The 19,960-nt window shown below is 42.5% G+C and overlaps 1 protein-coding gene and 1 pseudogene across 1 annotated transcript; one reads left to right on the top strand and one right to left on the bottom strand.

Annotated features, from left to right (window-relative positions):
- Positions 1–5,380: 5,380 nt before the first annotated feature.
- clns1a (chloride channel, nucleotide-sensitive, 1A) lies at positions 5,381–19,400 on the bottom strand. The gene is made up of 8 exons (XM_088345077.1): positions 19,012–19,400; positions 14,350–14,486; positions 13,034–13,189; positions 12,752–12,865; positions 11,260–11,265; positions 11,005–11,178; positions 7,128–7,191; positions 5,381–5,662 (listed from the first exon to the last, which is right to left on the bottom strand). Coding segments are annotated over exons 1-8 (771 nt in total). The 5' UTR covers positions 19,131–19,400; the 3' UTR covers positions 5,381–5,661.
- Positions 6,255–6,402, top strand: LOC148357796 (U2 spliceosomal RNA; annotated as a pseudogene).
- Positions 19,401–19,960: the final 560 nt, after the last annotated feature.

Below are 19,960 nucleotides of genomic sequence, written 5' to 3'. Positions count from 1 at the left end.
CGAACGCACAGTCAAAAAATCCAGGAACGTTTCCTCAGCACAACCAACACCAGGGATATGTGGAAAGGCATTCAGGCCATCACCAGTTACAAGCCAACCACCGCCCCAGTGCAGAACACTAGCATAGACTTTCTGAATGACCTCAACAAATTCTTTGGAAGGTTCGAGGCACAAAACGGCACCCCTGCAGCGAAAGCGGTTCCAAATCAGGACGAAAGAGCACTCCACCTGGACTCATCTGACGTGAGGAAGACCCTGAGAAGGGTCAACACAAGGAAGGCTCCAGGCCCGGACAACATTCCGGGGCGGGTACTTAGGGAGTGCGCCGATCAGCTGGCTTGTGTACTAACAGACATTTTCAACACCTCGCTAGACCAAGCCAAAGTACCATCATGCTTCAAATTTGCCAACATCATCCCAGTGCCAAAGAAACCCCAGATCTTATCATTCAACGATTACCGGCCCGTTGCACTGACTCCTATCATAATGAAGTGCTTTGAGAGACTGGGTAAAGAGCACATCACCTCCAGTCTCCCCTCCTCATTCGACCCCTTTCAGTTTGCCTACAGGACAAACCGCTCCACCAGGGATGCCATCTCCTCTGCGCTTCACCTGAGCCTGACACATCTAGAGGAGAAGAACACCCATGTGCGGATGCTGTTCCTGGACTTCAGTTCAGCATTCAACACCATCATCCCACAACATCTGGTAGACAAAATGAGACTCCTGGGTTTCAACACCCCCCTGCGGAACTGGCTGCTGGACTTCCTCTGTGACAGACCCCAATCAGTGCGGATAGGTCAGAACAGTTCAGATGTCATCTACCTCAGCACGGGCTCCCCCCAAGGCTGCGTCCTAAGCCCCTTGCTGTTCACCTTGATGACACACGACTGCGTCCCTAGGTCCGCCACAAACCACATCGTGAAGTATGCTGACGACACAACAGTGGTGGGCCTCATCAGGGATGATAACGACCTGGCCTACAGAGAGGAGGTGGAGCAGTTGGTGGGCTGGTGCAGGGACAACAGCCTGGTCCTGAATGTTGACAAAACTAAAGAGATCATTGTCGACTTTAGGAAAAACCAGCCCAACCATGCCCCACTTTGCATCAACAACTTGGCTGTGGAGGTTGTCAGCAGTATCAAGTTCCTAGGGGTGCACATCACAAACAAACTCACCTGGTCCGTGAACACTGCATCACTGGTTAAGAGGGCACAGCAGCGCCTGTACTTCCTGCGGAGGATGAGGAGAGCCCACCTGCCCCCACCCTCCCTCATCACATTCTACAGGGGCACCATAGAGAGTATCCTGACCAGCTGTATCTCTGTGTGGTGTGGAGGCTGCAGCGCTACCGACTGGGGTAGTGTGAGGAGGGTAACGAGGACAGCAGAGAAAATAATCGGGACTACACTTCCCTCCATTCAGGACATTGGCCAGAAGCGCTGCCTATCCCATGCTAAGAACATTACCGGGGACCCCTCTCACCCCCATCATGGACTGTTCACTCTGCTAGCCTCTGGGAAGAGGTACTGCAGTGTGCGGTGCAGGACCACCAGGCTCCGCAATAGTCTAGTCCCCCTGGCCATTAGACTGTTAAATGGTCAATCTAACATATAGTTAACTTAAATCTAAACGGCTGCTAATCTGACTTTTTGCACTACTGGCAGTTTTTTTTATAGCTTGCCACTCCTTGCACATTGCTCTCTGCACTATTGTAATTACAGTGTTATTGTTACAGTGTTAATGTTACTGTGTACCTGACTTGTTAACCTGACTGCCCATTTTGCACATCTGGTTAGCTACTCTTCTTGCACTATCGGCACTATGGTAAAATACTATACGTAGCCAAAATACAATACAACTTTATTTATATCTGTACATTCAAGGAAACTGTGGGGGTCAGATGCATCGACATTTCGTTCTGTATACACGTGTACTAGAATGACAATAAAGTAGATCTGAATCTGAATCTTTCCTGCTCAAAGATGTAAGCCAGGGCACAGAGGGCCTTGTCATGGCGCCAGCGGTATCTGCCCTGGCTAAGAGCAGTATGGCATCCTGCCAGAATATGCGCTAGTGTCCCTCTCCCACCACATAGCCGGCACTGTGGGTCCTCCCTCAACCCCCACCTGTACAGGTTGGTTGGTGTTGGAAGGATGTCGTACACCGACCGGAGCAAGAAAGAGATCCGGAACGGTTCCAACCTTCAGAGTTCTGGCCAGGTGATCCTTCGCTTTGGTAGGTCCCAGTTCGTCCAGGCTCCTTGGGCTCCAAGCTCCACCGCCCTGGACCACCTGCCTTCCTCCTCCAGTTAACGGACCTCGGCCTGCACCATGTCTCTCCTCTGCCTTGGATCAGCTTTTGACCATTGCTGGAAATGAGTAGACCCTAGTCCCTGACGCCTTATGCATGCATTTCCGATGACATCTTTCAACCTCAGCCTGCCTTCTGCCTGATGTACTTGGCTGTCTGCTCCCCATTTATGCCCCGATCTTGTAATCACGCCCGCGCCCCTAACCATCTCGTTGCTGGAATCTTTGAGCATCATGACAGCCCTACACTTGGCCACCTTGAACTCTTCAACGACCAAAGACAGGGGAAGCTGCAGCTGTCCCGACCTGATGTAAAGCCCTAATGATGTGAATTTGGTGGAATCCCAAGCCACCTGCGGAGATGTTCATTTGCCCTCCTCTCAATTCCTTCGACCACTGTCATAGAGATTTCATAGATCGTTAGCAGCCACAGCAGTCTGGTAGGAGAACGTACTGGAACAACAAAGTCTTGAACTTGCCTGGTAGGCCTGATCGCTCAATCCTTTGCAGCCACTCATCAGCCTTCTCTACTGTCCTGAGAATGCTGCCCCTCTCGCCCAGAGAGGAATCGTACCACTTTCCGAGGCATTTTATTGGGTTATCTTTGACTGATGGTATGTTTTCGCCTTGGATTTGAAGTTGAAACCTGCTTGTGACCTTCCTACTCCTGATCACCATGCTTCTTGATTTTTAGACTTGTATTTCATCCGAGCCCATATTGCTACCTCATCAAGTGCCTTCAGGATCCATCTTGTTTGCACATGGGTCACTGCTGTAATAGTGTGGTCGTCCATAAAGCATCTCAACGGAGGTTGACATATGTCAGACCTCGTCATCCTTCACCGCGGCAGTGATGAGTAGATTCATGCCCATAACAAACAAGACGGGGGAGATGGTGCAACCCGTGACAATCCCCTCCTCAAAGACTTGCCACTGGGTGGTAAACTGGGTGATTTGGAACCGAAACTTGAATCCACTGAAGTAGGAGGTGATCATTCCCCTTATGTGCTGTGGGATATGGTAATGCTCCATAGCAGTGTTGATGAGATCATGGGGAATTGACCAATATGCATTGGCCAAGTCTAGCCAGACGACTGTCAAGTCTCCTTTGCTTTCCTTGGCCTCGCTCGATCAACTGGCTGATGATGCTTGTGTGCTCCAGACATCCAGAGGACCCTGGGATGCCACCCTTTTGGATTGATGTGTCGATATATTTGTTCTTGACCGTGTATGTTGTCAGCCTCTGTGCCAGGACTGAGAAGAAGATCTTGCATTCAACACTTAGTAGAGAAATGTTACAGAATTGGCTTACACATTAGTGTATGTGAGTGTGTGTGAATTGGTTAGTGTAAAGCACATTGTAAAGCACTTCGGGAGGTCTTCAGTGACTTGATAAGCGCTATATAAAGACAGACCATTTACCATTTTACAGGCAGGTCCAGGATAAAGTTGTGGACAAGCTTAAAGCAGGAATGGGATCTAGTATTTCACATTTACACATTTCCCCAAGCACTGTGTCAGCAATAATATCAAAATGGAGAGGGCATGCAAACCTACCAAGACCTGGCTGTCCCCTAATACTTTCAGCCTAAAGGAGAAAACTAATCAGCGAAGCAACCAAGGAGTGTATGATCCCATAGGATGACTTGCAGAAATACACAGCTGAGGTGGGACCATCTGTGCATGAAACGACTATCAGTTGTACTCTGCATTAATCTGCCTTTTAAGGAAAAGTGGCAAGAACAATGCCCATTCTGAAAGGATACCATACAAGGGCCCATTTGGTGGATCCAAGAAGCCTCATAGGAGACACAGATAACACGTGGAACAAGGCACTCTCGTCAAATGAGACCAAAATTGAACTTTTTGGGTTGAACGCAAAAGCGTTATGTTTGGCATATGTGTAACACTGCGAACCAACCTAAAAACACAATCCCCACTGTCAAACACGTTGGTGGCAGCATAATGCACTGGGTTTGCTTTTCTTGAGCAGGGACTGGGACGATCGTTATAGTTGATGGAAAGATGGATGGATCATGATACATAAGGTGATACTGACAGAAAATCTGTTGGTGTCTCCAAGAGACCAGAGAATGTGGTGCACTTGAAGATTCCAACGCGACAACGACCATAAACATAAAGCAAAATTTACAATAAAATGTTTAAAAACTAACAACATAAAGGTGATAAAATGGTCAAGCCAAATCCCAGACCTCAATCCTATAGAGCAGGGGTCTCAAAACCTTTCAGAAAGCAGGCCAGATTTGGTAAGATGAAAATGTGTCAGGGACGATTATTCAGCATGGCATTCTTAAATAAATTCACACTCCATGTAAGGTTTGTCGGGCTTGCCGATCAGCTATCGTAGCTCGCCTTTGCAGGATTTTCATTTGACTTGAGGGGTCTCGTAAAAAAGCGCTGCTGTACCGTTAAAACAGCTTCCAGTTGCTTCACCTTTTCACCGCGGTCGTTTCCAGTTAGCTTTTTGTTGTGATCATATTTCATCTGTCAGTGCCTCTTGCTATTCTTTGAAAACAGCCACAATCTATTGGCAAGTTAGGCAGACGCAGTTGTTTCAGAGTTTGGTGGGAACTATAAATACTGCAATCATCTGGTGTAATGGTGATATTTTTTGGTACAGCTTTCTTTAATACGGTGGTCAACATTACTGGCAGGCTGAATATTATTAATTTAATGACAGAAACCGCAGGACTGTAAAAATTACCACGGCCTGTAACTGGCCCCCGGGCAATACTTTTCCAAAGTACTGTATATGCCTAATTTTATCTCAAGTTGGAGCAGATTTTAAGTCAATAAAAGGACTCTTTCTTTTTGAAAATCACAATATTATACAAATAGTAATGATGACATTTTCAAGCACAATATATTTAATGCATAATGCTTAAAATGTTTGTTTTAATTTATAAAGGATATTACTTCACTGCAATAGTTAGCAATTGTTTTGTTCACTGGAGTTTTAATACTAGTAAAAATCACAGTGCGAATTCCCCAGCAGCAATGAATCTAGCACAAAGTTTGTGAACGAAAGAAACAAATAAAAACAAAGATTTATAGAAAAAGTATTTTTTTTATTGTTATTGACAAATGACTAAGATGTACGCCATAATGTTACATTTGTTGACATACAAAGCAACCTAACTGGAATGATCTCTTTTGGGTCACAAAACAAATTGGTTCCAGGTATATTCATTCAAATATAACAAAAAAAACCTTGCTTTGTGAACCCAACTAGTTAAGGGTGTTGACAGCAACAAGGGAGCACTTGTGACAAACAGGAAGTGCTTGGGAGGTCTTTGAAGTGCGGCTCCCATGATGCACTTGTGGTCCATCTATGCAGACAAGAAATCATGTATTAGTAAATCTCACCAACCTTTTTCTTCATCTGACCGAGACGTTTTATATCAAATTCTTGGTGACATTATCAGTTATGTGCATGCTAACTATATACACAGCCTGTATAAATCACTTTATACATTCTTAAAACACACTCTTTTCATGGCCATATTCATGCATTTTTTTAAGACTTTCAAAAGCCAATTTTCCAATTTCTCAGGTACCATTTAAAGAAAAAAAATCTGGTGTGACTTGTGTATTTCTACACATGCGACTTTTTATCTTGCGTGTGCATTTATCAAGATATGCGATTTTTAGATATTGAGTAAATGACAAATTTGTTTTTGAGACACTGACGAGCCGTAATGGGGTTAAGGTCCCGTATATTATTAAAACTCTTTCTGTGTACTGTCTTACTTTGTAAATATCACATCTTTCAATGTGGGCACCTGCGCCTTATAGTCAGGTGCGGCTTATATATCTAATGTATATAATTCCTTCACCTTTAAATATGTACTGGGTGCGGCTTATAATAAGGTGCGCTCTATATTCTCCACTTAAGCTTGTACTGAATGTGGTCTTAGGTCCTTAGCTTGGCCTTAGTCTTGGCCTTTGTGTACTTTCTATGAAGTCACTATCTTTGATTTTTGCATTTTGGAGATGGAATATGAGCTTGCTCGGTCCACTCCACGCATCGGCCCGGTATTGCAGTACCTCCGGGAACAGTGCATTCGCAATGATCGCAGCAAGGCTTTAGGGCTAGGACCTTAGCTTGGCCTTTTGGCTGAGAGTAAGTGTCCCGGCTCCTAGACTTTGTAGCGTATTATGAACTGACCGATAACGGATAATGGATAATGAATAACGAAGATAGATCAATAACCCCTAAAAACCCCCCTATAGTCCCGAATTTACGCTTGCTTAAATTTAAAGTTGTAGAAAGTTCTCCCCATTACAATTTAACACTGAGAAACGCCATCTTGATTTTTTGCCTGGTAATAATTGATAGATAATCCTTACACCAATACCATTTCATAGTTCCCTGTTTTGGTGAATCATTGGACCTGTCTTCTAGGGGGCGATGCGCTTCATGTGAAAATGCTAGCAATGCCAGCTGCAGTTAATCTCGAGGGAAGAAGAAATGCAAAGGAAAGCCACCATAGAGAAGTGTCAGCGTCACTTTTACGCGGACTTGTTGTGGAACATGGCAACAATTTGAAACATTTAGAAGCAATTCACCCCAAAATAAAGTACTTTTCAATCCTTGAAAAACACAACAATAAAAGTCAATCATTTTCAAGGCTTTCAAGCACCTGTACAAACCTGGTTTCATTTTATCAACCAAACATGTTCTATATCAAATTCTAAGTGCTATTTTTAGTGATGTGCATGTTAGATATTCACAAATAGAATCTGTATAAATAGACTTAAGTGTTTTTGCATTAGTTCATGTGTTTGGCTCACCAGTGGTCAACATCTGCATCCTCAAACTGTCCCGCCTCTGCATCTCCATCAACCTCCATGCCGTCTAAACACACAGATGCAAGTGAAATAAACATTAATGTCCACAACTTTGACTCCATTTTGATCATTTAAGGATATGGAAGCACAATAACAAGGATGGGTCGTATTGGATTTAAAAAAAAAAAACAAGGCAGAAGGGGGAAATTTTTTTACATTTGTATATACCTATACAGTCTCGATTCCAATACCTCAGCAATATAAGAGGGAAAAGGTAACGTAGGCCTATCCAATTCCTTGGCTCATCACTGCGATTTTGTTAGGATTATATAATTATATTTATCCTACAGTTGACATTAATATGTTATATGTGTTCTCAGCCATTTTGAAGAGTTCTCAGCCCGTAAGCTGCTCTTCAAGGCCATGAGTTGTTTTTTTGTACAGCCTGTCTTTTTGTCTCACATACCAATGGATACACCCTGACCTGGAATAAATCTGTGCATGCCATAACTCAAGTTGTTCTTCACCAAAGAGCCTGGGAAGAAGAAGGGGAGGTGCCCAGGACAGAGGTCACCTGTCATCATCGGATGGAAAGCAGGCCTTCGAAAGAAGATTAATTAACTCTACGTAGCAAAAGTTAGAATACGGTCTCAATTTGTTAGATAGAATCCCGCCCCTCAGTAAATTTAGACTCATGTATTACAGGGCAAAATCTTAATAAAAAGAAAGGAGATTCGGAGATTTCTTCAGAGTGATTTGGGTGATTGGCGGCATACATTCTCCAACCTCTCCTTGCATGATTCTAATTAATCTGATTCTCTTTGTCTTTTATTTCAGAGCGTTTTATCATAAAGGTTGGAGACTTAAACCTAACAGATTTCAAAAATACATTTTATTTCTGTGTATTTTTTTTCATTCTAAGAATTGGATTAATGCAAATTGTAAAACGTAATTTGATAATGTATGTTGTAAAAACTCAAAATAGCTCATGTGTTTTTTTTGCATTAAATCTAATACAATAAAATGCATGAATATCAAAAAGATAGCAAAATAAAAATGTAGCCTGCCATCTGAATATTGGAGACACTGTAAACAAGAGTGGCACCAAATTAACTTTTTTATTTGTGTTTTTTTTGTTTATACCATTTTATACAGATTGCCATTATATTTTTAACATTTGGTGAGACATATTTAAAAGCCCTGGGGCCCATAGTTTACCCACCCCAGTTTTGCAATGGCTTTTCTAAAGCGACATGAGAAATTTGGGACCCAGTATGGACACCTGCGGTACTCCATAAGTGAATAAGTGGCAGTCTAAGTTTAACTAATGCTTTATTCGTAACATAAATGAATGGCCTTAATTGTCATTAAACAATAATATAACAAAATTGGAGGGCTTCTTTTAGGGCAAGAAAAAAAAAAGCTAAAAATGTGCAAAAGGATAACATGTAATGGGCCTTTTATTGGTAGAGTGGAACCTCGGTTTTCGAACGCCTCTCAGTTCGAACAAATCGGAGTCCGACCAAAAATTGAGAAATTCTTGCTTCGCTGTTCGGTCAAAAAAATCGGAGTTCGAACGCCGGTAATGCGCGAGTGCATTCGCTAAGATGCGATGCTGAGCGGCGTACGGGTGGAGATCGCTCTTTTCGTGACCAACTGTTATCGCGTGCGGACGTGCTTCGTTTTGCTTTCGCTTTTAATATAAGTGTTTTAGCCCCTAATTATGCCTCCGAAGAAAGTCAGTGCAAGCAGCAAAGTTGCTGCAGTTGAAAAAAAGAAAAGTAGTGCGTACAAATATTGCATTTAAGAAAGAAATAGCAAAATATGAAGGTGTGCGAGTGTCTGATCTTGCTAGGGAATACAGCATGGCTAAATCTATAATCAGTAAGATACTAAAGACTAAGGAGGCTGTGAAATCTAGTGAGGTGGCTAAGGGAGTGAGTGCTATGAGCAAGCAACGGCCGCAAGTTTCATTAGATCGGTATTTTAAGAGAAAAGAACATCCTTCCAAACAATAATTTTCCTTCCTCCTCCATCCCTCTCCACCGTCCACCTGCGCCTTCTGCTGACCACCACAAAGGTAAGAAATCCTATTCATAATTCTTTTCTTTATCCTTTTTTTTATCTTTACACGTTCATGTTAGCGCAATCTTTCGTACGGAAGATTACGATAACACGAACGTACGATTAGCCTGGGTTAGCTTTATGTTTACGTTAAATATTCAAGGTAAACGTTCAGGGTGTTGGAACGGAGTCCTACATTCAGGGTGTTGGAACGGAGCCCCCTTTCCAATGAACCGCTCACCACTTTATGTGGAGACCCGGGTGCTAAATGACTTGTAAACGACCTGATTTTTTTATTTTTACACGTTCATGTTAGCGTAATCTTTCGTACGGAAGATTGCGATAACGCGAACGTACGATTAGCCTGGGTTAGCTTTATGTTTACGTTAAACATTCAAGGTAAACATTCAGGGTGTTGGAACGGATTAAAACGATTTACATTATTTTTAATGGGAAAAATGATTTCGGTTATCGAACAGGGTTCTGGAACGGATTATGGTCGAGAACCGAGGTTTTACTGTACTTCTAAAAAATATTATGGACAAAACATGAGTACCGTATTTGTTCATTTATAAAGTTTATTTTTTTTTTTTTTACCTAAAAAATATTTTGTTAAATGATTGATCTGTCAAAAATTTGTCACTGACCACACTCAAAAAAACATTTGCTACAATGGGAATTGAGCCTGGGTTGCGCCAGTGCCGAATCCTTACTACTGGACCACCCATGATATAGATAAGGGTTTCTCAATGAGTGTGCCAGGGCACACCGGTGCGCTGTGAGACCTTGTCTGTGCCACAAGAAATTGTCCAATTTCATCTTTACAGAAAAAACAAGCAATTATTCAATATATTTGCTTTCTTAAAGTGAGCAGCCAAGTACTTGAAAATTTCATCCATATTAATAGGTGGCAGCAGAAGAATGTTTTTTCTTTTCATATATTAATTACCTGCTCTTGACGTACCACAGTATATTTAATACTGTATTTTGTTTCATAAAGCTGTTTAAGATTGCCCTGGAAAAAAATAATTTTCAAATAAAAGCAAAAATCTTCCACATCATTTTAATAATCATTATTTCACCCCCTAAAAATTAATGTCGTTAAGAAAAAAAAAATCCACTGGCAGATAAATACATAAACAAAAATATTTTTTTTTTAGAAAAATAAGACGCAAATGTAGAAAAACAACAAACATAATAAAAAGTTAATAAAAGCATAAATATTAACCAAAATAAATACACTCAGTTACGTCCTGAGCCACCGTGACCACAAATGATAAGAAAAACGTTATACTGCCAATTTAAGCTGTAAAAGACATAAAAGTAGTTCCGCAAATTTATTTATATAATTTTCTACGGACAGTGCAGATTTTTTAATGAAAAAAGGCTGAAAAATACTGATATAGATGACAGACTAAAAAGCATTACTTTTAATCTAGGTATATTTTTTTCACAATACCAGAGACAAATGTTAGATCATGGAGAACACAAACTCGTACCGAAAAATAGACATAGACAGAAAAAAGAAGAATGAAGAAATACTCTGGTGTTTCTGATAATGAATTGCATTTTAAGGATATCAAATAAATACATGGTAAACTTAATATTAGCATTGGGTTTATGTTGTCAAAAAAAGATTAAGCATAGCCGCACGTCTTTAACCACTTTGTCACAATGCTTAGTTTGAGCTGAGAAAAAGTGAAAGAAAATGTATACTGATTTTTACTCAAAAAAACAGGAGTGTTCGTTATATACAAGTGCGCGTTATACACAAACAAGTATGGTAGATAGAAACGAATCCAAACTTTTCTCTTACCATCAAATTGCCCATCTCCCTGCTCAGTGCGTACGCCACCCATGTGGTATCGCTGTGCCACGCTTTGTGCCAGCATACCCTCCAGCCTCTGCAATGTAGCCTGGCCTTCTTGGGTCAGTGAAGACAGACCCTCTTCACATGTGTAGAAGGTCGGGATGTCAGCATGTCCGTGCTCTGGTCCAGACAACAACTTAGTCTGGTGGTTGCTATTGGGATTTTGATATCACGTTTGGTGAGTGAGATGGATGTTCTTACCGGCTTCTGTGAACACATGAGGGAATGTATGATAAACACTTACTTCAAGTCATCATATTCTTATCTGATAACTGCAGTAGCGATAGTCACGATGAGTACCGTAAATTTCTACTTTTTTTGACTAAGTTTCAAGCACAGCAGGTTTAAACACAGTGTGACTTACTTTTTTGTCGTAGTGGCACAGAGGAAAACAGCAAGCCGCTGTTTCAAAACGCATGCGCTCTAAATACAAAACACCGCAGTGACGTCTGGAGACATTTATGATGCCCTTTGAGAGAAATTAAGACTATTTTTTTCTAGCATTCAAATAATACATGACTAAAGAAAAACGTGAGGTCTGTCAGTACTTAATTTGACCTTCAGAAGAGAGGCTAAACCAGGACCAAAATGATCCAGTTGGTTCTGTTTACTTAAAAAGTAAGGAAAATATGTCAATAGAATAGTTAAACAGTTATTGCAAAATAATTACCGCAATTTCCTTTAATAGTCAATACATAAGTTAGTCCAAAGACTTCAGAAAAAATATATTTGCAGTTACCGTAAATTCCAGACTACAAGCCGCTACTTTTTTGCTGGATTTTAAAAACTGCACAGTGCGGCCTTTTTTTGGCTGCTACCGAGGAAAACCGCAAGCTGCTCTCTTCCACAAGCCATGTGCTCTAAAAACCAAAACACTGCGGTGATGTCTGGAAACATTTATGGCACCTTTCAAGAGAAATTGTTCCATGTTTTTGCCAACATTATTCATATAATATATAACTGGAGAAAAACAAGAGGTTTGACAGTCAATTCAATAATTACAACGTGCAGTGCTAACAATATTTCAGCTTTTTCCACTCACAATCACGATCTCAATTTATACATCAGAATCAGACAGCAGTGGATGATTTCCATCAAAAGTGCTACACCTCTCTTTCCGTATCAACTTTAAGGTCAGGTCGCTGAAGTTTCCTTTAATTCTCGAGGAACAATAACAAGCAAAGGCAATTTAATAAATTACTGCAGAAAGCACCAATGAAAACACAAGAGGCGTCTGTGTTAAAATTTGGCACTATTCTCCACAATATTGTTGCCCTGCTGCTGTCATCTATAAGTATAGGGCTTACATTTTACACCACGCAGCACTCATTTGCATTTTTTTTTCTGCGCAGTAGTAAATATGTGTTTGTCTTTGTAATTGCCATCTTGAATGGTCATGATTCGAAAAGACGAAACATAAAAAAGCAGGACTGAAAACGGCACGTCTGAAAACGGGGGTGCGGGGGCACGGCGCCGTTGGCATTATGTAGCCAAAGTTGTCTATAAAATATAAGAAATGGATGTGAATTAGTCTTTTTCATGGCTGCTTAAGCCTGTGGCTTCAAATCCACTGCGGCTTGTATAAAGACAAGATTGAGTTTAGTTTTTCATTTTGAGCACGCAGTTTTTAAACAGGTGCGCTCTGTAGTCTGAAATATACAGTAGTTGCTGTGAGCATGAGTGAGCGTCTTACCGGCCTCTTCTACGTCGTACTCTTCTCCTTCATAGTCGTTGTCGGAGTCATCCTCGTCTTCTGGGTCGGGATGCAACGCTTGGCACTCGCACATGCTTGAAAACATTGACTCCACTGGAGACACAGACACGAGAATTATGACACGACGCCGTATGTCCGCAAGGACAAAAATGTAGACTCAATGGCAAGAATGAGAATTTGTATAGCTAGGTAATTAGTAGATTTTGTCCAGTAAAATTTTAAGGAAGAACAACTGAGGTAACACGAAAATGAAGGCCTCACATGCTGCTTTATCACCGGGCACGAATCGAATCTCTGTGATGCCCCCTTGCTCTTCGTTGTCAACACAGCCAACATCATCGTCCTCCTCTTCCCCACTACCAACGCCATCATCTTCTTCATCAGACGGTTTCTCCACCATTTCCGCCTCGTTGTCCTCTAGTGACAAATGGAAAATGGTTACAAGAATTAAGTCCATATCCCTAAAATATAAGGGAACCTATGCAAAACACTTCAACTAGGCACAGAATGAGTAGTGCTCCTCCAATACTATACCGATAAAGGATTTTCCAATTCAGATATTTGATCCAGCAGAAAATGTTAGACTCGTTGGCAAAACATTTTTACAATAAAAATCGGGCACTAATCACTTTTAATTTGGAGGGTTTGCAGTTAAACAGACCCAAATTCATAACCCGAATTTGAGACGAGCAGAAAGGTTCTCTTCATGCTAAATTGTTGATTGGTTGGTTGGAACCCTTAACCATTAGGGTCGTAGGGGTAGCATTTCCTGTGATGAGTCTTGGGAAAGTAAAGCCTGGTGGCCCCCATCCCTCTCCTGGCTGACATTTGTTTCTAGCCGGTCTTGCACCGGGGATACGGGAGTGTAAATCAATATAATTATTGGGGCCAGTAGAATATATTCTTAGATGAAATTCACAAACCCAGCCGGGGAAAAAAACCCGATGGGCACAGCAAGCTAGAAGTCCCCCAGCGACACAGTAGCCAAAGTTCCAATTTCTCCAAGAAGAAATGAGCGCTATGCAATCGCCATGTTTTTCAACGGGGACCGCCATTGTTATGAGTCTTTGTTTTCATCCGGTGATGTTACAGCGCTACAGGATATGACCCAAATCGGTCAACTTTGAGACAAAATCTCGAGTCCCCGGGCACGTGGAATATTTTGCAAGATATCTGCATGATTGTATGGAGCAACACTACAAATTCTGTGCCTAGTTGAAAAAAAAAACTTTAAGATCCCTTTAAGCCAAGCCCCACAAGTAACTCCTTTAAAGACATCCAAGCATTTATTTCATATCCTTTGCATCCGTGTACATTTCCATGCACTCGCATGTTTTCATATTTATCTGGCGAAGGTGAGAAAAAAAATGTATAATTTGCTTTTAATCCAATTGTTGAGTGATTTTTATTGAAAGCTTGTTGTGTTCTTTCAACAGTTTTTTTTTCAAAAACGGGAATCTCAGTGCACCAGAAGTAATGTTGACCTATATTTAAGAGTTAATTGATTAAAATAGTGATGATAAATCGAAAGGAATAAATAAACAGTGTTTTGAAAACAGCATCGGTAGAGTCCTAACTGTTGAGCTTTCCGTTGACCATAACGTAGAGATGTTCTTGAGGGTAAGCGCTGACGTCTCTGGAGATGGCATGAAGGCCGATGGTAGGATACTCCAGACTGAAACCCAACCCTGCACCGTCAAACCACAACAGGCGCCTAGAGAGAGATCAGAAAATTGTCAACTGCATCCCTGACTTTCTCACCATTTTATTCAGAGTCATCATCTGCACAGTTGATTCTGATTATTTGGAAGACATGTTTTGTGTTATGTCAGCGTGCCGCAGGAGGATTAAATACCTAGCTCTTGTATGTCATCTTGCTCCAGGAAGATTAAATACCTGGCTCTTCAACTCAAATCGTCATGGACCTTACTAAATCTTGCAGGTTAAGAGGTTTCTCTCCTCCAACAAATCTGATTTCAGAAAATAAAAACCTCAGCAGGCTCTGTGTAAACCTAAATAGAAGCTTAATCAATTGATTCGGGTGTTTTGGAGGAGGGAAACCTTTAAAATGCGGAGACCTAGTACAAACAAAGAGAAACACTCTTGTCAAACCTTTTTTTTTTTGTCTGTACTTTATCGATTTATGATCATTTAATTTTTTTCAAGCTGGAAGACAAACTAATCCAGTAATTAGGCCACACATATTTAAATAAAATGGGGCATTTGAGCTAGAACACTTCGCATTGATAAGATATGGCGGCGCCCTGCTCGGCGGCGGCCGGATTTGCTCCCGACAGTTTCTCACATTTTGGTCAAAAACCCCAATCTTCGACTCAGTCTATGAGGGCGAACAAAGACAACTCTAACTGCAGATTAATATACGATCGCAGTTTTTTGCTGGATATGCGAACATCCAGAAATCCAGCGCAAATTTCGACGACCACTCTGGAGTGTTTACTTAGCCTCGGAGTGCTACGTCAACAGAAGCCAGAGGCCTACAAAGCAGCGAGTAAAAGTGGCAAGCGGAAGCGCTGTGACCGGGGAAGGAAACGAGGTTGTCGGGCCGGGCTAACGGCTCGGATGAAGGCTAAACCCTTCAAAACGCCTCTACCATCCATTTTCCTATCCAACGTCCGCTCCCTGGACAACAAACTGGACCATCTACAAGTGGAATTCTCATCGAACCGCGAGTTGACGAACTGTTGTGCTTTGATTCTGACGGAGACATGGCTAAACTCATCTATCCCGAATGACGCGGTTAGCATTGTGGGGCTAACTGCTTTCCGCGCTGATAGAAGCGGCGAGCTCACCGGCAAAAGCAAGGGCGGCGGTCTATGCATTTACACAAACAATAAATGGTGCAGAAATGCGAAGATAATCTCGAATCACTGCTCACGAGACATTGAACTTTTGACGGTGATCTGCAGACCGTTTTACTTACCGAGGGAGTTCAGCGCGACCATCATTACGGCCGTGTACGTGCCCCCCAGCGCTAATACGAAGGAGGCAATGGACATTCTCTACCGAACTGTGAGTGAACTGCAGCATGCTTATACTGAGTGCATTTTTATTGCGGCGGGGGACTTTAACCAGGCCAATATGAAAACAGTTCTCCCGCATTTCCATCAGCATGTAAACTTTGCTACAAGAGGTAGGAACACATTAGACCTGGCCTACACAAACATCAAAGGTGCATATAAAGCAGCCCCCCGCCCCCCACCTAGGCTCATCAGATCACCTTTCTGTTATGCTAATTCCTGCATACAAGCCCCTGCTAACAAGAGAAAGACCAACAGTGAAGCAGGTGAGGGTGTGGTCTGAGGGGGCTATGGAGGCACTACAGGACTGCTTTGAGTGCACTGATTGGGACATGTTTAAATCGGCTGCCACTTACAACAACAAAATAAATATAGATGAGTACGCCATTTCTGTGTCAGCCTACATCAGTAAATGCGCAGAAGACGTCAGCAATAACAAAACTATATGCACCCGTGCCAATCAGAAGCCCTGGATGACTGCTGAAATACGCAATCAACTAAAAGTACGTAACCTTGCCTTTAGATCTGGTGACAAGGAGGCGCTGTTATCAGCGAGGGCTAACCTGAACCGTGCCATCAGACTAGCAAAGCGAACGTACAGTCAAAAGATTCAGGAACGTTTCCTCAGCACAACCAACACCAGGGATATGTGGAAAGGCATCCAGGCCATCACCAGTTACAAGCCAAACACCACCCCAGTGCAGAACACTAGCATGGACTTTCTGAATGACCTCAACAATTTCTTTGGTAGGTTCGAGGCACAAAACAGCACCCCTGCAGTGAAAGCGGCTCCAAATCAGGACGAAAGAGCACTCCACCTGGACTCATCTGACGTGAGGAAGACCCTGAGAAGGGTCAACACAAGGAAGGCTCCAGGCCCGGACAACATTCCGGGGCGGGTACTTAGGGAGTGCGCCGATCAGCTGGCTTGTGTACTAACAGACATTTTCAACACCTCGCTAGACCAAGCCAAAGTACCATCATGCTTCAAATTTGCCAACATCATCCCAGTGCCAAAGAAAACCCAGATCTTATCACTCAACGATTACCGGCCCGTTGCACTGACTCCTATCATAATGAAGTGCTTCGAGAGACTGGTTAAAGAGCACATCACCTCCAGTCTCCCCTCTTCATTCGACCCCTTTCAGTTTGCCTACAGGACAAACCGCTCCACCAGGGATGCCATCTCCTCTGCGCTTCACCTGAGCCTGACACACCTAGAGGAGAAGAACACCCATGTGCGGATGCTGTTCCTGGACTTCAGTTCAGCATTCAACACCATCATCCCACAACATCTGGTAGACAAAATGGGGCTTCTGGGTTTCAACACCCCCCTGCGGAACTGGCTGCTGGACTTCCTCTGTGACAGACCCCAATCTGTGCGGATAGGTCAGAACAGTTCAGATGTCATCTACCTCAGCACGGGCTCCCCCCAAGGCTGCGTCCTAAGCCCCTTGCTGTTCACCTTGATGACACACGACTGCGTCCCTAGGTCCGCCACAAACCACATCGTGAAGTATGCTGACGACACAACGGTGGTGGGCCTCATCAGGGATGACAACGACCTGGCCTACAGAGAGGAAGTGGAGCAGTTGGTGGGCTGGTGCAAGGACAACAGCCTGGTCCTGAATGTTGACAAGACTAAAGAGATCATTGTCGACTTTAGGAAAAACCAGCCCAACCATGCCCCACTTTGCATCAACAACAAGGCTGTGGAGGTTGTCAGCAGTATCAAGTTCCTAGGGGTGCACATCACAAACAAACTCACCTGGTCCGTGAACACTGCATCTCTGGTTAAGAGGGCACAGCAGCGCCTGTACTTCCTGCGGAGGATGAGGAGAGCCCACCTGCCCCCACCATCCCTCATCACTTTCTACAGGGGCACCATAGAGAGTATCCTGACCAGCTGTATCTCTGTGTGGTGTGGAGGCTGCAGCGCTACCGACTGGGGTAGTGTGAGGAGGGTAACGAGGACAGCGGAGAAAATAATCGGGACTACACTTCCCTCCATTCAGGACATTGGCCAGAAGCGCTGCTTATCCCATGCTAAGAACATTACCGGGGACCCCTCTCACCCCCATCATGGACTATTCACTCTGCTAGCCTCTGGGAAGAGGTACTGCAGTGTGCGGTGCAGGACCACCAGGCTCCGCAATAGTCTAGTCCCCCTGGCCATTAGACTGTTAAATGGTCAATCTAACATATAGTTAACTTAAATCTAAACGGCTGCTAATTTGTCTTTTGCACTAGTGGCAGTTTTTTTATAGCTTGCCACTCCTTGCACATTTGATCTCTGCACTATTGTTACTTACAGTGTTATTACTTACAGTGTTATTGTTTACAATATAATGGTACTGTGTACCTGACTTGTTAACCTGACTGCCCATCTTGCACATCTGGTTAGCGTCTCTTCTTGCACTATCGGCACTATGGTAAATAACACAATACAGCTTTATTTATATCTGTACACTGAAGGACACTGAGGGAAACTGTGGGAGTCAGATCCATCGACATTTCGTTCTGTATACACGTGTACTAGAATGACAATAAAGTAGATCTGAATCTGAATCTGAATCTGAATATTAAAGTTTGGCTTAGCCTTCTTGCACGTGGTCATAATTTCCTTTGATTGTAGGGTGAAAATGGTGAAAGTAAGAAAAGGACTGTTTCATATAAAATCCAAATGCCAACCCAAACACCCAAAGGTGAAAAAGGAAGTGTTTATCCGAGTGCACCCAAGAATTTCACACACAACAAAAAGAGCTGCAACTATTATTTCAGCCAGTAGATGGCGTCAGCGTGTAGAATATTTATGAAGTTACATATACCAGCTTAAATAAGCGGAGTACTGTAATTGGTTGAAGTTAATATGTACGGAGGCACAAATTAAAAATTAGTAAAACAACGGGGAAATCAGGTGAGGGAATGTGCATCAGGTCAAACATAACAGTGACAATGTGAAAAAAGTTTGGGATTTTAAACCTATTTACCCATTCCTCACATTTCCGACGCTAGTTTAAGTACGGATACGAACGTAATTTTTTGGTCAAAACTATAAATCAGTTTTAAACGCTTACAGATGTTTTTCTTATCATTAATAAAATTACTACAGGATGATATTTCAAACATAGATGCTTAAAATACCAAGTTGATAATCAATAGCATTAGCAATAGCATTGGAACTAGTGTCTATCTACTTACGCTTCGGCAACATAAAGTGTCCCATTGCCCAGTTTTTGCCCGTCCAGGACGGCCACCGTGTCGGCCTGTTGCAGCCGAACTCCTTCGGTAGGAGGTCGGAGGTTCTTCAACAAAACCATGGCGAATGAGGACAGTACTACGTGTGGCTAAACCTTAGCTTAGCGTGCGTTTGGAGTTGGACAAATCCCAATCATGGATTTAGTTACCCCGCAGCGAAATGATTCCGGCAAACCGTCGGACTATCGGGATTGAAAACAACGAACTTGTCGTGTTTAAATGAACTACAAGAGGAAAATTAAATGGGCGAATGTGTTAAGTCTAAAATGCTGCTCCAAATCCGATGCTTATATATCGCGAGAACAAGGCCACTTATATGTACACGAACGTGGCCTGAACATTAGGGGTCGCTCTTGTCTCGCAAAACAGGACATGAAATCTATTCATGATTCACGATTAAAATCTAAAAAAATGTAATTTTTATGTAGATCACCCGATAAAAAAAAGTTTGCTTTATAAATAGACTATAACCATTATGTATATACCAGCGCAAATATTATTTGGTAGGGCAAAATGATAAAATAAGGAATATTCGATTTGTATTGTATTCTTGAATCACTACAGGAATATAAAGATTGCAAAAATAATTGTAAAAAAATGGTAAATGGTCTGCATTTATATTGTGCTTTTCAAGTCAATGACCTCCCAAAGCACTTTACTATGTGCTTCTCACACACACTTACACTCCAATAGCGGCCATGCAGCCATGCAAGGCGCCGACCTGCTTATTTGGGGGCATTAGCGATTCAGTGTCTTGCCCAAAGACAAATACGCTTTGTGAACAATAAATTAATAACACCGTTATCTCCTCGGAAAATGCTGGTCTACTTATGATCCCATACCGGTCAACCTCCACGGCTCCATGCCCGTACAAACTGTCGTATTTTCCCAT

The sequence above is a fragment of the Urocampus carinirostris genome, chromosome 10, assembly GCF_059441175.1.
Source record: "Urocampus carinirostris isolate Australia breed hairy pipefish chromosome 10, RoL_Ucar_1.0, whole genome shotgun sequence".
Lineage (NCBI taxonomy): Eukaryota > Metazoa > Chordata > Actinopteri > Syngnathiformes > Syngnathidae > Urocampus > Urocampus carinirostris.
The sequence above is the reverse complement of the archived record's forward strand: the minus strand, read 5'-3'. Positions and strand labels throughout refer to the sequence as shown.

Bases quoted from the DNA above. Each gene is read 5' to 3' on its own strand.
- clns1a (XM_088345077.1), bottom strand. From the start codon at position 19,130: ATGGTTTTGTTGAAGAACCTCCGACCTCCTACCGAAGGAGTTCGGCTG. The intron at 13,190-14,349 runs GTTAGGACTCTA...ATTTGTCACTAG, and splicing joins GGTCAACGGAAAGCTCAACA to AGGACAACGAGGCGGAAATG. The intron at 12,866-13,033 runs GTGAGGCCTTCA...CTGTGTCTCCAG, and splicing joins GCCCGGTGATAAAGCAGCAT to TGGAGTCAATGTTTTCAAGC.